This window comes from Homalodisca vitripennis, chromosome 6 (assembly GCF_021130785.1).
Source record: "Homalodisca vitripennis isolate AUS2020 chromosome 6, UT_GWSS_2.1, whole genome shotgun sequence".
Lineage (NCBI taxonomy): Eukaryota > Metazoa > Arthropoda > Insecta > Hemiptera > Cicadellidae > Homalodisca > Homalodisca vitripennis.
In genome coordinates this window covers 85,423,532-85,445,422 of record NC_060212.1, presented here as the reverse complement: position 1 = coordinate 85,445,422, position 21,891 = coordinate 85,423,532, and the positions used below count along the sequence as shown (strand labels likewise).

Sequence of the window (21,891 nt, the reverse complement as noted above, 5' to 3'; positions counted from 1 at the left end):
AGATGTAACTCTTTTAGTTATTTTATCCTTGATCAACAAAAGTAACACTTCAAAAAACTTTCGATAACATTGTAAACAACAACAATGAATGAAGATTTCAGTAATCTAACCCGATCATCTGGTTTTGACAGCTGTCTAGGTAGTTCGTCAATTCTAGTCAAAGACGACGAAAATAGAAATCCAAAGTTCTTCAAATGGCTTCTTTCATTATCCTTTCCTCCTAAACAACCAAAATACTGAATATTTCGGCATTTGAACATAACAGTAGCCAGTAACAATAAAAAAAACAGACGTCCGACATATCGGACGTTGGCGTTTTCGGCAAAAATGCAGACGTCCGATATGTCGGACGTCGGCAGTAAAAGGGTTAAGCACTTTATTATTATAAAGATATTAAAGTAAACTTTACCAAAACTAAAAGAAATTAAAAACTAAGTAATATTTGTAATTAAATATAATGTTTAAGAAACAAGTAGACAATCACTATTTGTTGAAAATCATAATATGGGAAATGACGTTACAGCCAACTTACTGATGTTATAGACGTCAACCTCAAACACTAACGAATATACCAACAGCTGAAGTAAGTATAATCTGCTCACTACTTACTACTTGGCTACTAATGAAACCTAGAATTGTCAAGTGCCTCAATACAAGTCCTCACCTCAATATGTGTATAAATACCGCAGAAGAATAAATAGCATTTATTTTATATACCACAGAATACAAAATGCCCTCAAAATATCCATATGGTAACTGTGATATTAGAGTTAGATTTTCAGTTATAAAATGCACAGATCCTTGCAACAAATGTTATCATGCAGGATATCAAAATATTATAGAAAAGAATTTTTTAAATTTACTTCTCCAGAAACTGAAACCTGGTAATGCATAAGATATCAGGAAGATCAGTATCTACACCTATCTAAAGAGTTACCAGATCCAATCTCATTAAATAGCTCAGGCACCATTGATGGCCTTACAGAATATCTAGAAAACTCAAAGAGTGAGGAGGACAGATTGGAGAAGGCTGCAAAAATAAGGTTAGTATTAGTTTAAGAAAATAAACTGTTAAAAGAAGAAATTCTCCAGTTCAACACCGAACTAAATATTATGGAGGATAGTGGAAGAGATGGAAAATGAAGAGACGAAACACATTGACAAAATAGAGCATTTATTACAGCTAAACGTGGATGTCCAGGCTCAGGTCGCAAAAGAGAAGAAATTTCATCTTAAAGTATAATGTATCTATGAGGAGCATGACTTTAAAATGGGACAACTCATTGATAGCTATGTAAAAAGAATAGTAGAACTGGAAAAATATTACTGTACAGCAAAAGAAAACTGAAAATCAAGAAATAAAAACAAACAATCTCAAGGACTCTGCAACACAAACTTCCCTTTGTATTTAAGAGCCCAAAGTAAATAGGAACAACTCCATCTCTGTTCTATTTTAATTATCAAAAGTAAAAAATAAACTAGACCGGATGGAAACAACTCTTAATACTTAAACTTCAGGAGCCAGACAAACCTGTAATAAAAAACTGAATAACACTGCGACAGAACAAAACCAATATCTGATCTCAGGAATCAGGCAAACTTGCAAAGAAAAACTGAAAACCAACTTGACAGAAAATAGTCTATCCTTGATCCCAGGAACCCGCCATACCTGCAAGAGAAAACTGAACAAACTTGACAGAAAGCAGTTCATCCCTGAGTTCAGGAATGAGCCAAACCTACAAGAAAGAACTGAAAAATACCTTGACAGAAAGCAGTCCTGAACAAAGAATCAAATTGAATACTCTGACAAAGCCCCGGGTAATCAAAGGGAAGAGGGCAAATATGTGTAGTATTTCTCTTCAAGTAGCCAAAGCTGTCTTTTGAAATAAAATGCCTCTGGGCATCAAATACCAGGCAACATAAAACTAAAAATGTAGCTGAGCAACTACCCTCCACTAAACTCATAAATAAAGGGAAATGATGAAGATTATAAAGATTTCCTCATGAAACTTAGTGCCTTTTTCAAGGAGCATATGAAGAAAAATTGCAGTGAAGAGACCGCAAAGAGCACTGTAAAGTAAGAAAGAACAGTCTGGCTATTCTCTGATTGGGGGCTTCTCCAGGAGGAATCGTATAAAAGGAGGTGTGGCAGCTTATATAAACATAGGAATAGAAAATTCTGCAAAACTCCTAAGCACAAGTGGACTTGAAACAGAGCTTGTGTGTGAAGCAATACTCCTTGAAATAAAACTAAAAATGGAAACCCTGCTAGTGCTAGGAGTATATAGATCTTTAAACACCAATCTGGACAATGCAATTGACATCCTAACAGATATCCTGGACCGACCTCTCCAAATTAACAAAAATATTGTGATCATGGGGGATATAAATGTTAACAATCTACTACAAGAAAAGGCTGACAGCAACAAACTAGAGGGCTTCCTATCCTGTTTTAACATAACTAGATTAAAGCCACTGCCAACTAGAATAACACATAAAACCACATCATCAATAGACTGGATCTGCAAAAATATGGAACCTGACAAAATCCACACAACAGTCATCTTGACGAGCCTATCGGACCATACTGCGCTAATAACAACATTAAATATTTCCAGAGACATTCCCAAGAAAACCAAAGAAATTAAGAGAAATTTCAGTAAAAATCCATTGATTATTTTAAGACAAACCTGTAGAACCAAAACTGGGAAAGTATTGTTTTGAGTGAAGATGTTAATATGACATGTAATACGTTCTATAGTATAATTCAGACTAATCTGAATATTGCCTGCCCTTACACAAAAACCTACAAGAAACCAAATGCAACGAAGGAATGCTGGGATAATGAGTGCACAAACCTGAAGAGTGCTAATATCAAAGCACTAGGACGTGAACTCTGCTCAGACCTAACAGGCGACAAAAAGATTACAGAGGAAAGAAAAAAAGAATATGACCTTAAACTAAAATCTCTACAAAAGTAACAAAATGCTAACCACGTCAAAAGAGCAGACGATATGACAAAAGCGGTCTGACAGGTAGTTAATTCAGAAAAGAAAGCCACAGTTAATCCTAAAAGTCCCCGTCAACTTCATGTCAATGGAACCATCATTAATGATCCAGTAGAAGTAGCTGATAATTTCAACAGTATCTTAACCTCAACAGCAGAAAAGACCCTTCAAGACAACAACATCAATTCCAACATTATCAACCAACATACAACATCAATACCATTTAACAGATTCCAGTTTCGATCAATAACTGAAAATTATGTACTTAAATCAATAGATACTCTGAAACCTAAATCATCTATAGGGACAGACGACATATCTACTAAGCTTACAACCTTTAAAAAAGAGATCCAAAGAAAGTCTGTGACAACAAGACCAGATGCTGCAATAAAAGGAATGTGAACATTCAAACTCTAGGGAGTTGAACATTCTCTGTTGGACTCTACTTGCCATCACATCTGGTTCATTTACTACTGTATCAATAGTCATAACAAAAATGTTCAAGGTAAAAGAAAGTTAACACATGTTTAAATATTCAGTGCAAGGCATTCATCATTTGTCAGAGACTGTTGTTCATTACCTAACTCTGAGGTTGCCGTACAACACAATGCAGTTAATTAAACCTCTTCACTGCTAAAAGTGATCGTGAGTTAGCAACTGCTCTATTGTATCTACCACAGTCAGTGTCAAACATCAAACAGTGTGTTAAACATCAAAACAACACTTGTAATTTGCAGAATATGACTTTTGTCCAATTTTAGCTGGACTGTGCACAGGAATCATTTGATATAGATTTGTGTTCTTTTTTGTGAAGTAGGTTTATTTTAATTGGAAAAAATATGCCGTTATATATTAATCTTATAGCAAACAGAGATGTATATAAGAGTATCATTAATATGTTGTTTGTTTGTTGCCGTGCAGATTCCACAATGTCAGCTGGCACCAACCTCGTTGTGCCAGTAGTGCTGTGGGGCAAGACAGCCCCGACACATTGTATATCTTGTGTGTTCTTGTCTAAAGACCATCGCACACTGGTCACAGGATGTCATGATGGGCAGATTTGTCTTTGGCAGGTTGAACCAGACACTCTAAAGGTAGGAAAATGAATATATTTTTAAAACAATATTTAAAACTAAATGTAGTTGAAAATTTCAACAAACCAAAACCTCAATTATTGAAAAAACAAAAAAATCTTAATGGTTTTATTTTTCTGCAGTCCAGGATCAGAAAACTCCTTTTGTGTGATAAATAAAGTAATTATTTTTGTCAGTATTGCTTATACTAAATGAGAAATTAAATAAGTTTAAGGTAGTATCTACTTTTATTGTAAGAATGTAATTGTTTACAATTTGTATATTCATAAATAAAATGAATATGACCTTAGTCTTGTATAGGCCGAACATACTGTGAACTTTTGATATCCTTAACTTTTGCCATTTTCTGTTGACCTGATTATAAAATGTCCTCAAATATAACTTTGAATACAATCTACTAGTATTCCGTTTGGGATGATGAAATAAGCTTTTAAAAAGGTTTGACCACTTCAGGAAGGTGTAGTACTATGATTGATGTGCTATCTATTTTTCAAAATACATAGTTTTCATGTGAAAATAAAATCTTGACACTATTAGTAATCTTGATGATTATCAATAAAGATGATTCTGATTCTGAGACTTAATTTTGATTTCGTGACAATGGGTAGCTTGTAATTAAGTCGGCAACTTAAACTATAGTAGTTGAAGTGTTGAATGTTAAAAAATTAAGCTGTTTAATTCTTTTAGGACCAAATAATGATATATTGTTAATTTTTCATTAAGTCTAGTCTGTCAAAAGATCAACTAATGATATATTGACAGTTACTGTTAATATTTCTTGTTAATACAATTTTGATAACGTTTTTCAACTTTCAATCTTTCAGCAATTAACAGGAAATATAAATGCACTCCGACTGTAACATTTTGTAATATTTTGGCAATTTATGTAAAAATAATTTTGTAAACAAAAGAATTCTTTGTGAGTTGTACAATATATTTCATAAACCAATATAGTTTTAACACAAAATAATGATCATTTGGGCAAAAAGTAAATAAATACCAAGGGTCCTAAAAAGAGTTAAGATTGTGGAAGCAAATATATCTAATTTGGTAATAATTTTTAAAACCGAATCCAAAATTATGTATTTGCTATGACACAGTAAAAACATGTAGTGACAAATTATTTTAAATTTAAATAGAATTTATCGCTAAATACACATTTAGTCCTAGACTGTACTTGTAACATAACTCAATATAGTCATCTAAAAAAAATAATGACAAACAAATACCATACTAAAAACGTTTCCGGTAAAATTAACACTTGACAAACAAATTGGTAAGAATTTTATAATGGAAGTGTTATAGTATGTTTCTGTTGGATATTATTGATTTATTTTTTTAATTTCCCGTTATTTGAGAAGTTTTTTTTCATATGTGATAACATCAATGCATATGTTTGTGGATTTCCATTCATTTGGTAATGTCAATTCTTAATGTGAACTTTATAAAATTAAGAAGAATATACTTAAATGAAATAAATTGTTTATCACTTACTTAAAATTTAAAACAACTTAGTCAGTTTTTTAAGGCACAGGCATTGTTAGTAAAATGTATTAAAGGAGCCTGGGTGTTTTTGATAAATGCAAACTAGTGGACTGAATGGGCTCACTCTATTGATTTTCATCAGTAATATTTAGAGTTAGTATCAATGATTGTTCTGTTGCAAATCTTTTACAAAAGGAACCTGGTGAATTGCAGATGACGCCACGCTGTTTATTGGTTGGTCACACTGCACCGATCTTGTGCTTGGCAAAGGCAAGCATAATAATGGACAATAACTACATTGTCAGTTCCTCGGAAAGTGGGTGAGTCTGTCACCAGTTCATAGGCCTACAATAAGTTGCATTAATAGTTAAGTGTTGGTTAGGACAACTTTTACAATAAATAATGATATAATAATGATTTAAAATTTATCTTATTGTACATAATAAGATACAGGTACAGATAGATATGTTTAGTTGGTGTGTGGAAAGTTTAATAATGATGATGTACAGGGAGATGTGTACCTGGGACTTGGTGGACGGTAAATGTAGAGAAGTGGTCAAACTGCCGTACGTACACACCAACATGCAGGTAATGTAGTATAGTGTGCATGGATATCGGTTAGTGTTTATATATTTTGGTTTTGATGGATATATTAAATATAAGGTTTGAGCGGTGCAAATGTGGTAGTGGTGAATTTAGTATTACATCACAATAAAGTAGCTTTTATATTTTAACTACCTATCTATTTTGAGTTATTGATTCTAAATTTGAGATATTTTATTTCCTTACTTTTTATAATAGAATTATTGAATCCAAGATTAAAGTTCTTTATTTAGTTATTAAGTACATTACAAAAGTGATATAAGGTCAAAGTTAAAATATCTTAATTCATATTTCTACAAGAATACAGTGAATAGTGCCCAATGTCTAAAACGTACACTTCATGTTTTATTGGCATATTTAATGTTAAAAAAAAATAATACAATTAAAATGTAGTTGTCAATCAAAGAATAAAACATATTTTAAGCCTACTAAAATATGTTTTAATAATGATATGATTGTAATGAATTGAAATTAATTATAAAAAGTAATTCTGCAATAGCGATATCCAAGCATCATAACACTAATATTCAGTGATGTCTAATATAACAAATAAATAAAAATAAAGAAATACAAATAGAAACGAAACCAACATTATTGAAACATAGAGCTATGAAACAAAACAAACTTAACTAGGTGGCTCAACAACTTAAAGCACATAATTATAAAGTAACAATATATAATTTAATGAAGAAAAAACAAAAATTGAACAAGTATATATTCTCAAAATAATGGAAAGTAAGACTTCCTTTCATGTATATTTTAAATAATCATAAATACTATCTTTTGCTTATGCAACATTTTTTGTTGTAGCTGTTGCTATTATCCCATATTATTCTGCAACAGTGAATATTGCATATTATCCCATATTATCCCATATTAGATGTGAGTGAAAAATGCATAGTATGTCAACTAAATAGTATATCTTTACATAGACTGTTTCGGTTAAAAGAATAAACAAATATCTCTGGCTAACCTACCACAAAAATGATGTCAGTACATTACTCTAACTTAATCTATTGCCTTAGAAAGCCAATCAAAGAATTTTAAAAGGCATTAATATTATTCAATAACAAATTGTTGAAGAAAAACCACTTAGTGATTTACCTTCACTGATAAAGTTTTATTTTGCAGTTGTTTAAACTCACAATTTAAATTGATGTATCATTAGCTTATAATATAGATTAACATTGCATATTAGTAGCAGTCATTATAGCTACCATACACAAAAAGAAACACTTTGAAACTTCTATTTTAATGTCATTGCAGATAGATTTTCACTTAGTACAGTCATTATTGTTTCTTGTCACTTAAGTAGAATGCCTTTCTTTATGAAAATAAGTCCTCTTCTTTTTACAATATAGCAGTATAAATGTTTTATACCCTTCTCAAGTAAAAGTTTATGCAAAATGCAATAAAATGTCCCAAACGGATCAGTTAGCAATATTGATACTGCAGTTTTGTCTTCTAGATTCATTACGACATTATCAGCTACAACTGCTATAGCTTTTGTTGTGTTCAAATTTTGGATGAAGTTGTATTGTTCTTCACAGAAAAAATGTCAATTTTAAAAATATTACAAAGTTTGATTTTTTATCCATTACTCAAAGATTTACTAAATACAGGAACAGGTGCTAAGGGCTGAATGTTTTTTTTTTACAATAGTGTATCGTATGCTAATTTATCTGTATTATTGTTTTATTTATCTTGTGTCAGGCATACCTGATGAATGGCAATGAGGATGTCAAGCTGTTCTGTAACGGATACTATGCCGAGATCCTGGTCATGGATCCATTCAGTCTAGAGGTCATTTTTTCACTCTCCTCCAAGGTCAACCCTGACTGGATCAGTGCTTTGCATGTCCTGCGTCCTGTTAAAAGGAAAGGTAATATACCTTTAAAGTCATGGGTGAATTTAATATGATAAATGATGTGCACAAGAATTAGTTTTGAAGCCCTGTATAGTTTTGTCAATCTAAGCTCAACTGATCTTTAGAAGTAATATTACATTAACAGTCCACTCACCAAGGAAATTAAGGACTTAGGAGTTTAAGTAAGAAAATAGTTCGTGCCTCTAGAACTAACTCATAAGTTTGTCTTGGTTGGATGCTGGTTTCATGAGGAAACGTGAAACATTTGGCCAGAACTGAGAGCACTACAAAATGAGTGGGAAAATAGTCAGATCCGGGATGTAGAGAAATAAAAACCTGAAGGTTTAGTTAACTCTGTAGATAATATTATACAAGACCGTTGACATAATGTGGATTAAATGGTGATTAATGGTTACAGTGTAATTTCTATGATTGAAACTAAATCTATAATACATCAGTGTATGCGAGTTGATGCCACAAGTTCTTCCACTAACTAGTAGCTGTGTTGTTGTGTAACAGTGGCAGTACAGTGCTGTGTGTGTATGGTGCAGATGATGTGGTGCTGGCCCTGACTACCACGGGCACGGTGAAGGTGTGGACACTAAACGGTAGTGAGACCAAGTACTCAGAACCACTGTTTGAAGACGAAAGCAAGCAGATCAAGTGTCTCAACGCCATCACACTCACCTGCTGCAGTCAAAACCAGCGTACCGTCCTCATCGTGTGCTCCAAGTATTGGCAGGTCAGTCTCACTTGTGCTTTATATATAGCATTCGAGCTTAAAGGGAAACCACCAAAAAGGACATTACCATAGATTTTAACCCTTCACACACCGTAGAGGAATATATTAGAATGGTAGACTTTGACCAAAACTCCAAATAAAGTTATATCTGATATTATAGATTATGTCTCTTGGAGAGTTTTTATTTCACAAAAGGCCTTTGAAATGCCTAATGCACGCTCTGTGCTTATGGCGGTTGCCAAGGAAGTATTTATAAATGACCTTCACTCTGCAGCAGGGAGAGGGGAGTGCCCTTTGTCTAACTCTGACCACCTGCTCATCGGTTCTGCGTCTCCTACATAGCCATAACCAAACATATCTATGGTGTGTATTATGGTTTTCTCGGTTGTCACGAATGTGTGTCTACTATGTATATCATTATTATTCTTCTTTGTGTCGTATTGTTGTGATTAGTTTGAACTTTTCAGTTTGATTACATTTTACAATAAAATTGAAATTTACTTGAAATAAACGGTTTTGTAAATAGTTCTTTTTTATTTTTATTAATACTTAAGCTAATTTTAAGTAAAATGTCCTGTTTTATATTTTTTTGTTTTTACCCTTTATTATTTAGTTCTAAAAAAATCAGCTTGGAACTTAAAGAGACAAAATCTTTTACTTGTCTTGGTGTTATAGGAAAGTTATTGGATTTATTAGTGGTGTGCGAAGGGTTAAGAAATCCACAAGTTTTATATAAAGATAACACGTTTCATCAGGCTGATCCTCCTTCCGTAAGATAAGCCTTGTCTTTACCAGGCGAACTCAGACTACAAATTATTGGGCAGAGTTAATTCCAATAATTATTAATCTTTACTTGATTTGTGAAGACTGGTTAATAGAAAATAAATCCTAATTTCTCAATATATACATTGTGTACATAACGAATTGTCATTAATGTCATTAATATAAAATATTAAATTCCACATTGAAACATGTTTCTTAAAAATGCACTGTTTAATATTTGTATGTTCTATAAATTAATTGTAAGTAAATTTACAGATTTTCAAATTTTGTTTCTTAATATTTGTTGGTAATGAGCAATAAAAATTATTACTTATCCAGTAAAACATACATAGCCTATTTGTAGTACTTTTATTGAATAAAATGATCGAATAGTATGTAAAACACTATTTTTATTACCATGTAAGTTTTCAATTCACACTACATGAAAAGATTGTTAACGCAATTCTTGAAATATTTTAACCTCTGTAGAGAGGCGCTTTCAGTCAACGGATCTTAAACCGAAAATCAGTTATAAAACATTAAGTGGCAATAAATATCATGTTATCAAATCCCTTAGAATTTTTAAGCTTTTGATTGATACACAACACTTGTTTCCTTCTGTATAAAAGTTGAAGTACTCATAAATATACTTGAGGTAATCTTATGACAGTCAGTCCTGTATATTATATACATTATTAGAATATTAGAATAAACCCTGGAAAACACTAAGAAACCCAATAGGCCTACAGGAGGTACACACTGGTACACTCCTGAGCTTGGAGAAATAAAGAATAGGCTAGACTTTCTCTACTCACTAGCTAAAAATGGGAGTGAACAGCAAAATTGCAATCTCTTTAGAACCAGTTATAATAGGCTTAAAGCATGTTATAGGAACAAAATAAGAGAAGCCAAAAAGGAGGCAAATATGTTAAAAATAAAGTGTTCAGAAAACCAAACTAAATCATTGTGGAATATTGTAAATAAGTCTAAGAAGGGTTCAAGTGGCGACTCTTAGGTTTTGATAATAATGTTTTTACTCCAGATGAATTTAATAATTATTTTGTAAATGTTTCAAAAGAAATCAAACAGACCCTGGACTAGTCAAAATACAACTCATTGTGCTTTAGATTTTTTAGTTCGTAGAGATGTTCCTGAGACTGTAACTTGTTTTAGTTTTTAATGATGTCTCTGAAAATGATGTATTAAATGTAGTTAAAACAGTTGTCCAATAAGAGTCAAGCGAAGATCATTTTGGTTTCTCAAACAGACTGGTAAAAGATACCATCTGCTGTTACATCACTCCTCTTACTGCTCTAAATTAATAAGTGTCTGTCTCAAGGTGAATTTCCTAACATTTTAAAGGTTACTAAGGTGATTCCTGTTTTTAAAAAGGGTAAAAAAGATCAACTTAACAACTTTAGACCTATTGCAATTGTTCCTGTCTTATCTAAGGTAATAGAAATTATAATCAGCAAACAGCTTATGCATTAACATGGAGTTTAACAAGTTAAATCTGTAGTTCACAATTTGGTTTTAGAAAAAGGACTTTCTACAGCCAATGCCTTAATAAAAATTGGTTGGAACAAATTCTAGGCTGCTTTGAAGAAAAGGAACTTGCTGCGGTCACCTTTTGTGACCTCAGCAAGGCCTTTGACTGTGTGTCTCACGAGCTTTTAGTAAATAAACTTCAGCACTATAAAATTGAAGGCTCTGCTTAAAAATTTTCCAAAGTTACCTGAAAAATCGCAAACAATATGTAGTAAGCAACAACAAGGAATCAAGCAGCCTAGATGTAAATTGTGGTGTCCCGCAAGGGTCAGTGCTTGGCCCCATACTTTTTCATTATTATGATCAATGATTTAAGTGAATGTGTACCTGCGGATGTCGTCCTCTATGCTGATGACACTACAATCATAAAATAAAACAACCTAGTAGCAGTCTAGCATTGGCACATGCTAAATCAAATCAAAATCTCATTCAAAATTGGTTGACTGCTAATGAATTGGTATTAAATACAAATAAAACAGTGACAACCTTTTTTGGCCTTAAAGAAAAACCAGAACAACACACAGAAAATCCAACTTTTTTGGGCTTAACCCTTGATCCAACATTATGTTGGCATCAACACATAATTGGTCTCAAAATTAAACTTAGCAGAAGCATTTATGCCTTAAAACGCTTATGTGGTGAATTGGACCAGAACGGGATCCGCACTGCCTATTTTGGTATTTTCCAATCACATATTACCTATGGTCTTGTTGTATGGGGTGGAGCCTCCCATGCCGAAGAGGTATTTATACTACAGAAAAAGGCTATCCGTATCATTGCTGGAGCTGGTAGGCTTGATCACTGTAGGGATATTTTTTGTACAGCTCAGGATTCTTACTCTACCTTGTCTGTATATAATGCAATGCTTGTTGTATCTTAGAAAAAATGAAGACAGAATTAATGCTCAGAAATGAAATCCACTCGTTACAATACAAGAAAATAGCCATTTAATAAATTTACCTCCACATAGACTTAGCAAAAGTGAAAAAAACCCTCTGCACATTGCATCTAAATTCATGAATAAATTGCCTATGGAAATGAAAAAAAATTAAAAGACTGTTCTTTTAAATCAAAATTATATAATTTCTTGTTAAATAATGCATTTTATTCAATAAGTGAGTTTTTATTGAGTCAATGGACTGACAAATGACTTCTTTAACTAGTGAAGTACAATTATAAATTATACTGACCTGCCTATGTATTTGTGTGAAATATCTTGTGGCCAATAAATTATTCTATTCTATTCTATTCTATTCTATTCTATTCTATTACAACTTTTATAAAACACCATCTGCAAACTATGAAAAGATTTTTCAGACAGATTTTGATTAATATTCAACAAAGAAGATCCTAATTCAGAGTAAGAATTCTATTAGTATTAGGAAGTAATAAGAGACAGTTGAGAAAATAAGGTTGTCATTTTTAAGGGTCTAGTTTTACAACATCTGAAATTCCCATAACAATTAAATATGATTTTGAGTTTAAAATTATGACCAAGTTAACCCTAGAATTGGCAAAGTCATAATTTAAGACAAATTTTTTACTGCCGTAAACTGGCAGAGTTATAGTTTGCAGCATATTAAACATCATCTGCTAATTACGGCATCTTTTAAACAATTTTCATTAAAATCATAATAAAAGTTATATCATTGTAATTGGCAGATTCAACACCGTATCATATTTTTTGAATGTACTCACTTTTATACATAACAAGTTCCTTTGTATTTTACTGGCTGCTAAAGGCTAAAGATGCCTGATGCGCTATGAAATTTTGACAGTTGTTCTCGTTTAACTCAGCTGGATTCTGTTCGGTTTATATTTACGTTGTTTTTGTTGTGTATTATAAATACATTTCATTATAAATACAAATATAAAGACATTTTCTTAATCAGTATAACATCCCAGATATTTAGTATATTTTGGACTTTTAAATTGAAGGTGATTAGTGATTTCTATCGGCTGCTGAAACTAAAAAAAATGTAGAAAATAAAAGTTACAACTTCTTAGCACCATAAATCCATGAATGTAGAGGTAAACCAGTTTCTATTTCTTTTATAATATACTGTATTCTATGCTGAATTAAATAATATTTGCTTAGTAACTGATTTTGCAATTAATTTTTTGTTGAACTCTGTGTAAGAGGTTAAAGAGCTAAGGTGCATGCCAGTTCTTGGGTTAAAAGAAAAACATGTTGTTAGTCTAGGCACTTTCTGATAAACAAACAAATGTGTATACATAGACCTATATATTTCAAAATTAGAAAAATTTAATCAGAGATATTTAACTGTCTTGAACTCTTATATGGCATGTTTGTCAGATCCACATTATTACCACAGTTCTACAGAGCAGTCCGAGTGTCGGCATTCAAGGGATTATAGGGAAACAGTCCAAACACATTTCCACATTTTATTGACTTCTTAAGAAATTAATTTTTTCATTCTTTATTGGCATGAACATGAATTACAGTCATAGTGTCAAAAATACAAGATAAAATCACAATCATTAGTTGCTGCGAGAGTATTATAGAGGTGAATATGGTACATTTTTGAATGTAGGAAGTCTTTAATAATGTAATTTTCAGTTCATTGTTGTATTGTCAGAATACTCCTGTAGTGTGTGGACAGACAAAACCACTTTTTGGGCCTTTTTCAGAGGTCCTTCCATGTGTGTCTTAGGCCCTGTGGCAGTAAATTGTACAGTTTACAGTCCATCATGAAGGTTTTGTGCCATATATAATTATTTTGTTTTAGCTGTGATGATCTTCACATACGGGTAAGTTTATCTTTGTTCTCTTTATAGCTTGATTATACAGAGCATGATTGTCACAATTCTTTCTTGAAGGATTCTCTGCAGCTGCCCATAACTCTGTGATATGCAACCTTACTCGTAGGATATAGTCAATGATATATTAACTTGTAGAGATTATTGATTTTGACAATTGTTTACCGTTCCAGATTTATGATGCTGGAGACTTCTCCGTGCTGTGCTCTGTAATATCTCCCCGTGGGGAACGCTGGCTAGGTGGCCAGTTCCTGACCCCAGACAGGGTTCTGGTGTGGACAGACGAGGGGAAGGCCTACATGTACAGGCTGCCAGCCAAGTGAGTGGCTGTCAAGTGGCTTGTATCTTAAAATAGGTTTCATTCAACAATCCTTTCATCTTTATAGTGAAAGATTTCAAGATTCTGGTTGGGTTTAGAATTGTATTGAGTACAGATTTGTTGGTTTCTGTAGGGAAGAGATGTAGAGTTCACTGTAGTTTTTGGTTAGATTGTTAAATATTGGTGATTATCACAAGTATACTTCTGCAGTGAGTAAAATTTTTCTGTCATCATAATTTGATATTTTTATAATATTAAAACTGTTTAAAGAAGTCCATTGATAATACTGAATAATTTTGCTGTACAGCCTAAAGCCACAATAAGCTTTATCAAAACTGGAGTGTTTCACTTTCTTTGTATGCTTATGCAATAAAGTTCAGTTGCATAATTACAGTGAAGTATTTGAGAGTAATTAAAGTAATTAATATTTAGTTAAAATTATTTGAGTATTTAAGTGGCGAGTCAGATCAGTTGTAACAACCTATGAAAAGATCGCCTTGAGTAATTTTCAAAGAAACAACTACCAAAATTATAGACAAGTTGTATAAATTGTATTTCTTAATTATAGTTAAGAACAAGTTTTGCTCAACACCAACTAAAAAAAATCAAAATTTTACTTGAGAAAGCTGTGCTAAAGTATCTACAAGGTAGGATTGCAACACAATGTGAGTTGTGTAACAGGCTTCGCTGAGGTTGCATGCCAAACTTTAGGTCTTTGTAGTTAGTTCATTTCATTCTTGAGACGTCCTGTAATCAGACAGACAATTATATAACAAAAATTTACTCCTCCCCCTCGGCAGACAAAAGAGAAATTGTGCCTGTTCACGGAGTTGGTAGAACTCATTCTTGTCTATGTCGAAATTAAGTTCCATAAAAATTTAAAGTCTACAGATGAAATCTTCTTGAGATTTATTACGGATAGTTAGGTAACATTTGTTACTATGTCACGTGTTAAAATGTCATGTGACAATATCCAGTTTGATCAGGATATACAAGGAAGATCAGTATAAAAGTTTTCACTAACGCTCACTAAATCTCACAGAGTGACATGCACCATCATCGAACTCGATGTTGCTCATATAGGAATGAAGCTTCATGCAAATGTCAAGTCTGTACGTCAATTGGTTCTCAAGATATTGTGAAGACGTATCCCTTCAAGTGATAGGATTTGCTAATGCTCAGCCAATGGATAACATGTGAAGCATTGAAAATAATTTTGCAAGACTCTCTTATCTCTTAATTCTATTTATTTTTTTATTTAATTAACATTTCAATTTCAATAATGGAGTTCAGTTCATAATTTTAAACTTCGACATAACCACTTTTTATTTGTCATGAATTAAAAATGATCAAATCAAATCAAATCAAAATGTCTTTATTACGTGAACATTAAGTACAGTAATTTGTCAAAATATAATACATAATGCAAAGTTAGATAATTACAGTTTAATAGTGTTCATCATTGTGAGTTTAGGAGGTTTTATGCTTCAATTTTTAAAATCACGTGGTTCCAGTGTTAGCAGATTCCAGGAACTCTTCAATGGTGTATACAGGTCTCTTCAGCAAAAACTCTCGAAGTAGGTTCTTTAGTCTGTTTCCTGTCAGGCTGCGGAGGTAGTCTGGTAGAAGGTTTTTAAATTTCCGGCCAATGTATGAAGGTTTCTTCTCGTATAAAGCTGTTCTGTGTTGAGGTAGGGTGAGCCTTGAGGCATGGCGTGTGGGGTAATTATGGAGGTCCATGTGAGTCTGCAGATGTAGTTTATCTACGTGCAAGATGGCTTCATAAATGTAAAGTGCAGGTACTGTAAGTATGCCTAGGGTCTGGTAGGCCTGTCGGCAAGTTTGTAGTGGCTCAAGGTTTGCAAGGGTCCTGACTGCCTTCTTTTGGAGTACCAGAACTCTCTTGAGGTTTCCTTGGGAGGTTCCCCAGACTATAAGGCCATACCTAATGTGAGACTCTATTAGCGCATAGTAGGCTATTTTTTGCCGCTTCCAGAGAGCCTACCCATTTAATACGTTTAACAACGTAGATGCCTGTACTAATTTTATTGCATATGTTGTTTACATGATCTGCCCATGTGAGTCTGCTATCGAGAGTTACTCCCAAAAACTTGATCTGGTTAGCCACTGGTATATTGGGAATGCTTGCTGGTACCTCTTTCTTCCTGCTAAAGTGTACCTGTGTAGTTTTGTCAGGGTTTATTGCTAAGTCATTTAATTTACTGTAGATTATGGCCCTTTCTAATGATGTGATAGAGTTACTGTACAATTGTTCAGCTGTGTCATTTCTTAGAAGAAGAGTGGTATCATCTGCGTACATTATGCAGCTCGTACTTTCATTTTGAATTAGAGCTGGGAAGTCGTTAGTCAGCAGAATAAACAAAATGGGTCCCAACACAGATCCCTGTGGGACTCCTCTAGTAATTGGTTGAGGACAAGATCTGAACATGCTAGTGACGCAGATGTAGTATGCTGAATCTCCACAATTTGGGATCTCCCTTTGAGATAAACTATCAAACCACTTGTTTTCCAGACCTGTTACTCCCAAAGCTGCAAGTTTTTTAGAGATGAGGCTGTGTCCTAAGCAATCAAAGGCCTTACTGTAGTCTAGGAATAAGGCAGTGACAAATTGTCCCTCCTCTATGCTGTCAATTATAGATTCGACCAGACTTATGATGGCAGATAAAGTAGATTTTTCCCTTCTGGAAGCCATGCTGGCAGTCAGTAATTAAGTCCTGTTGTGTAAGATGCGTCATTAGTCTCTTCAATACTATTTTTTCAATAATTTTTGAAAACGTTGATATTAAGGAAATGGGTCTATAGTTTTTTGGGTCAGTTTTTGGTCCTTTTTTGTGCTGGGGATAAGGGACCTTGGAGACTTTAAGCTTTGTTGGGAATTGGCCCAGGGAAAATGATTTATTTATAATTGATGCAAGAGGATGAATCAATTCCACTGCGCAATGCTTTACAACTTTTGATTGAGTATTCGTCTGTACCACTCGATGATTTGTTTTTTAGGTTGTGTATTACTTGACTTACTTCTTCCCATGTTGTGGCGGTCAGATCAAATGGTTGTATTAAAGGGTGGTTTTAAGAGGTTTAGGTCCTCTTCTAATCTGCTGTCTCCTGGCTGTTGGTTGTTTTGCTGTAATGTCACTTCTGCTATCTGAGTAAAGAAAGTGTTTAGTTGTTCAGCTACCTGAAGAGGATTGTCTACCACTGCATCGTCAATGTTTAGCTTAGGACACGTTTTGCTAAGTTGTTTGGCATTGGTCTCTGTATGTATTATGTCCCCATACAGCTTTGGATTTGTTGTCAGATGTCATTATTTTCTGTGTATTTGCATTTTTGTTGCAACATCCTTAGTTTTCTGTCGTACTTCTTTTTTATGTTTACCATAGTTTCTTTATCTTGTGCCCTTCCGGTAATTTCATAGGTGTTTGAGGCTCTTAAGTAGGCAGCTTTTATCTCAGCTGATTCTTGGTCATAGTAGTGAATTGGTTTACTCTTAGTTTTATTTTTGCTCTTCTTGTGAGGGCAGGAGATGTCAAGGGCAGTTTTGCAGCACTCCTTCGAATATGTTATATGCTGTTTCCGCATCTTCAGCATTATAGACAGTATCCCAGTTTTTTATGGAAAGCAGTGACTTGAGCTGGTCAAGGTTTCTCCTTCCCATTTGTCGCCGAAGAGTTTGCGTGGATGTCGTCATTTTTACAAAAGTCCAGGCTACATATTTTGGGCAGTATGATCCGATAGTCCAGTTCTGTAAAATTGTTGCACTAAGGTCATGTTCTGGAATATTAGTGCATATACAGTCAATTGAAGTGCTTGTGTCAACTGTAATGCGAGTTGGTGGCAAAGGGAGCCTTCTTATGTTGTGTGTTGCCAATTCGTTGTCAAACATCAGGCTGTCCGGGTTGTTGGGTTTTAATCTGTCAATGTTTATGTCTCCTGTCAGAATAAACGACCTATTATGCACTTGACTATTGTCCAGAATGTTTGATAGGATGTCCAAGCTATTTTGAATGTTTACCCCGGGAGGGCGGTATACGCCAAGGAGAAAGAGATGCTTCCCTTTGATTATAATATGTGCCATTGCAGCCTCAAATAGTTTTTCTTCGCAGTGGTTACTCATGTCTATGGCCTCTATATTGTTTATTAAGTTGTCTCTACAATAAATAGCAACCCCCCCCAGTCTATGTTCTTTTCTGCAGTATTCAGATACGAGAGAGTATCCTAGAAGTTTTGTGGTTTCAATATCGCTTTGCTTGAGACCGTGTTCTGTTAGAACCAAGAGGCTGGGGCATACTTCAACTTAGTAGATGGTTTAGCCGGTTTATTTTTGTATTGAGACCTCTTATGTTTTTGATGACATATTGTCAGGTAGTCATTTTTATCTGCTGAGTGCTGCCTAAAAAACAGTTTGTTTCTGTTGAAGATGACTCTGAGCATTGCGGAATTTTTATATTACTATTGCAGCTTGACATGTTGGTATGGTCTAGAAAAGAATTGGAGTGGTGTACGTCTGCTTGCACCAGGATCTGATGTCCAGGTTCCTGTGGAGATGGTGGCGGTAGAGGAAGGTGATGATTAGGTGTTGCCAGGGCTATTTCATCTGTCTCCTGTCCTAGTGTTTCCAAGAGAACTGGTGAGATCTGAAGCAGTGCCTCAGAAGAAGTCATTGGCATCATGTTCCTAGTGAGTGCAGAATTTTCCTGAGTTTTAGTCATAATCTGAAGGTAGAATTGAATATTCATTGCAAAAAACTCATCCAAACTTTGATTTTTCAGGCTTCAGTTTTGCATACATAGGTGGCGATTTTGTAAATTGTGTTTTTTTCCTTGTCTGACTTACATAAAGCTGAACTTACAGGGAAGATGTGTTCTCTTACTTTAGTCAGTATGGATTCAGTGTTGTTAACGCAGATTTGTCTGGCTTCTGCGGTCAAGTTGTGGTGAGGCATAGTCCTGGTTGTCAATGTTGGTTCAGTGTTGTTAACGCAGATTTGTCTGGCTTCTGCGGTCAAGTTGTAGTAAGGCGTGGTCCTGGTTGTCAGTGTTGGTTCAGTGTTGTTAACGCAGATTTGTCTGGCTTCTGCGGTCAAGTTGTGGTGAGGCGTAGTCCTGGTTGTCAATGTTGGTTCAGTGTTGTTAAACGCAGATTTGTCTGGCTTCTGCGGTCAAGTTGTAGTAAGGCGTAGTCCTGGTTGTCAATGAAGGTTCAGTGTTGTCCGAGGTCAAGTTGTAGTAAGGCGTAATCCTGGTTGTCAACGAAGGTTCAGTGTTGTTTACGCAGATTTGTCTGGCTTCTGCGGTCAAGTTGTGGTGTTGTTCAGAAGTGTGATTCACACTTTGAGTGCTAGCTTTGTACTTAGCAGCTTGGAGTGATATACTGAACAGGTTTTGTTTTTGCAAAGTGTTTATCCAGTTGGCTGTTCTTCATGGTCCTGGTCATGTGACCTCTAGCTGAGGAATGTGGACTTTCCTTTCTGTCCAACATGGAATGTAAATTTTATTATTCCCTGGTTTATTTAAGTGGGTATTTGAGTCAGAGTTCATAAAGTTGTCAAGGAATGAATTTGTGTAGACTTTTAAATTTGTTTATCAGCTCAGTAAAATCTAAACTGGTTTTCCTCTACTTCTTCCTCCGTTTTCGACAAAATTACTTTATAGTTCTGTAACTCTTGTTCTGTCTCTTTCCCTCGTGAAATTAATTGAGCATTTTCATTTCTGAGAATGAGAATTTCATTATCTGCCCATTTTGTGGTTTTTAGCTAATTCTGCTTCCAAATATTTTATTTTTTCCTCTGACTTAGTTGCAACGTTTGCAGTTGTTTAAGTACAGCATCACTACTTTTTCTTTTCTTCATCTGCCTGTGCTAATAACTCTTCTTTTAGTCTTTGTTCCTTAGTGAGCTTTCTGCTTAGGTGGTCATTATTTTCTGAAAGGTCGCGAGTAAAGTCCGTTAGTGCTGACACTTTATCCCCCAGTTCTTCTATTTTTCCTTCCATGTCTTGCTGTAATGAGGATTTAGTTTGATTTGCTTCTCTGAGCTGAGATGTAAGTTTGTCATTTAGCAGTTTGAGGTCAGTAATTTCAATCTTTAGAATATTGTTCTCGTGAAGTAAGAGCATTCCCAGCTTCTGCTGCAAAAGTCAGAGACGTTTCTAGGTCAAATTCATCAGTTTGCTCATATTTTCTGATTTTGTTTTGGACATGGTTTATGTTTATGGTATCTTCAGACTCTATGGAGATAGCTACATCAGAAGGATTACTAAGAGAGGCTATATGCTTTTTTGTTACTGAACCTATGGCTGTGTCAGCTTCTTGTAGCGCCTTGTTAAAATATTCTGTTTCTAGAACTATCTGTCTTGGGTAACCCATAAATATATTTATGCTTGACATACAGGAATAGGTCTTTGGATTTTTATGTCAGCAGTTTTGTTATCACCAAAGAAAAGAACGTTGTATTTTGGAGATTTTTCTCCAATTTGAGGAGACATTCCAATTATTTTTCCAGGCCAGTGTGGGTAGCATTTTAAGCTAGGCAAAAACAATGTCTCCAACTGAGAAAGAATCACTGGTTGTTGCCCATTACTAAACAGTGCTACAGATGAGTATAGGATTTGCTAGAATGAATAATTATCACAGCTAGCAAGGTGGGTCGAGGCAGAGCAGTTGTGTGTGGTCAGGTGCTGAGGTTGCACTGTCAGCAGATGCTGGGTCACCGCTCCCGTCTGTGACCCTCGCTCTGTACTGTATGCTTCTGCTGTACAGCTGGATGCTATTACAAAGTCTAATACGTCACTATTGATAATTATTCAATTTATTTACCTAACCCTCAAGGACTTACAAAAACGCAAACAATTCTGGTCAAGAACAATTTTATGACATCTTTGTTATCCTTTTTTCGCTCTTTTATATATCAACAATGTTTACAAGAAAATTGGAATGCAAAACAACATGTAAAGAACTTCGGTTGTTTAATGAGAATACCAAAATTTTGGTTGGCCATTCCTCTATTATGTCTTATAATTCATGAAATGTACCAACAAAAACCCATTTTATGTTGTGTATAAGAACAGATATTTTTGTAGATACCAGTGATGTTTTCTTCATATGAAAACTGTATATTCAGCATTTTACAAGTAGTTCTATACTTCATTTAATACTTTGTCGTATATCTATTCTTACTTATATATTCTGCATCATTAAACTGTTTTTAATACTTTTCTCTGAAAATTTAATTCTTCTACTTCAAGCTGAAAACAAATAACAACTATTAATAATTACTGAAGAGAACAGCAATTGATTTTTTAAACTTCTCTTAGCACTAAACAGTGTGTAAATGTTGCTTTAATGGTCCAGAATGTTTTGTCAAAATGTGTGGCATTGTAAAGAAATAATAGTTTAATGTATGTCTAAAAGGGTTAAATTGAAAATCAAATACTTTTGTTCGGCAAATGTGTACTTCATCACAGCATTATACAGTGAAACTTTAATTAAATGTTTACAAAAATCATCACATTTAGTGTTATTGTTTAGTAAGACTACATAATAAAGTGAGCTGTGTGATGTTTTAATTGTACACTGTAATGTATTTTAGATGTGTTGTGTAGTTAAATGTGCATGAGATACACGTCACATGTATTTTTTATTTTTGCATTATATTTTGTTCAGCT

General features: G+C 34.1%; 1 protein-coding gene across 1 annotated transcript in view; it reads left to right on the top strand.

The window, feature by feature from the left end:
* The window catches only part of LOC124365449 (WD repeat-containing protein 7), a gene marked incomplete at its 3' end in the record, with an annotated part of 248,780 nt that overhangs the window by 2,687 nt on the left and 224,202 nt on the right, over positions 1-21,891 (top strand). Inside the window, exons 2-7 of the mRNA XM_046821431.1 lie at positions 3,930-4,102; positions 5,801-5,907; positions 6,097-6,175; positions 7,904-8,072; positions 8,609-8,799; positions 14,064-14,209. Coding sequence (XP_046677387.1) covers positions 3,938-4,102; positions 5,801-5,907; positions 6,097-6,175; positions 7,904-8,072; positions 8,609-8,799; positions 14,064-14,209 — 857 coding nt within the window. The remainder of the gene's footprint in view (positions 1-3,929; positions 4,103-5,800; positions 5,908-6,096; positions 6,176-7,903; positions 8,073-8,608; positions 8,800-14,063; positions 14,210-21,891) is intronic.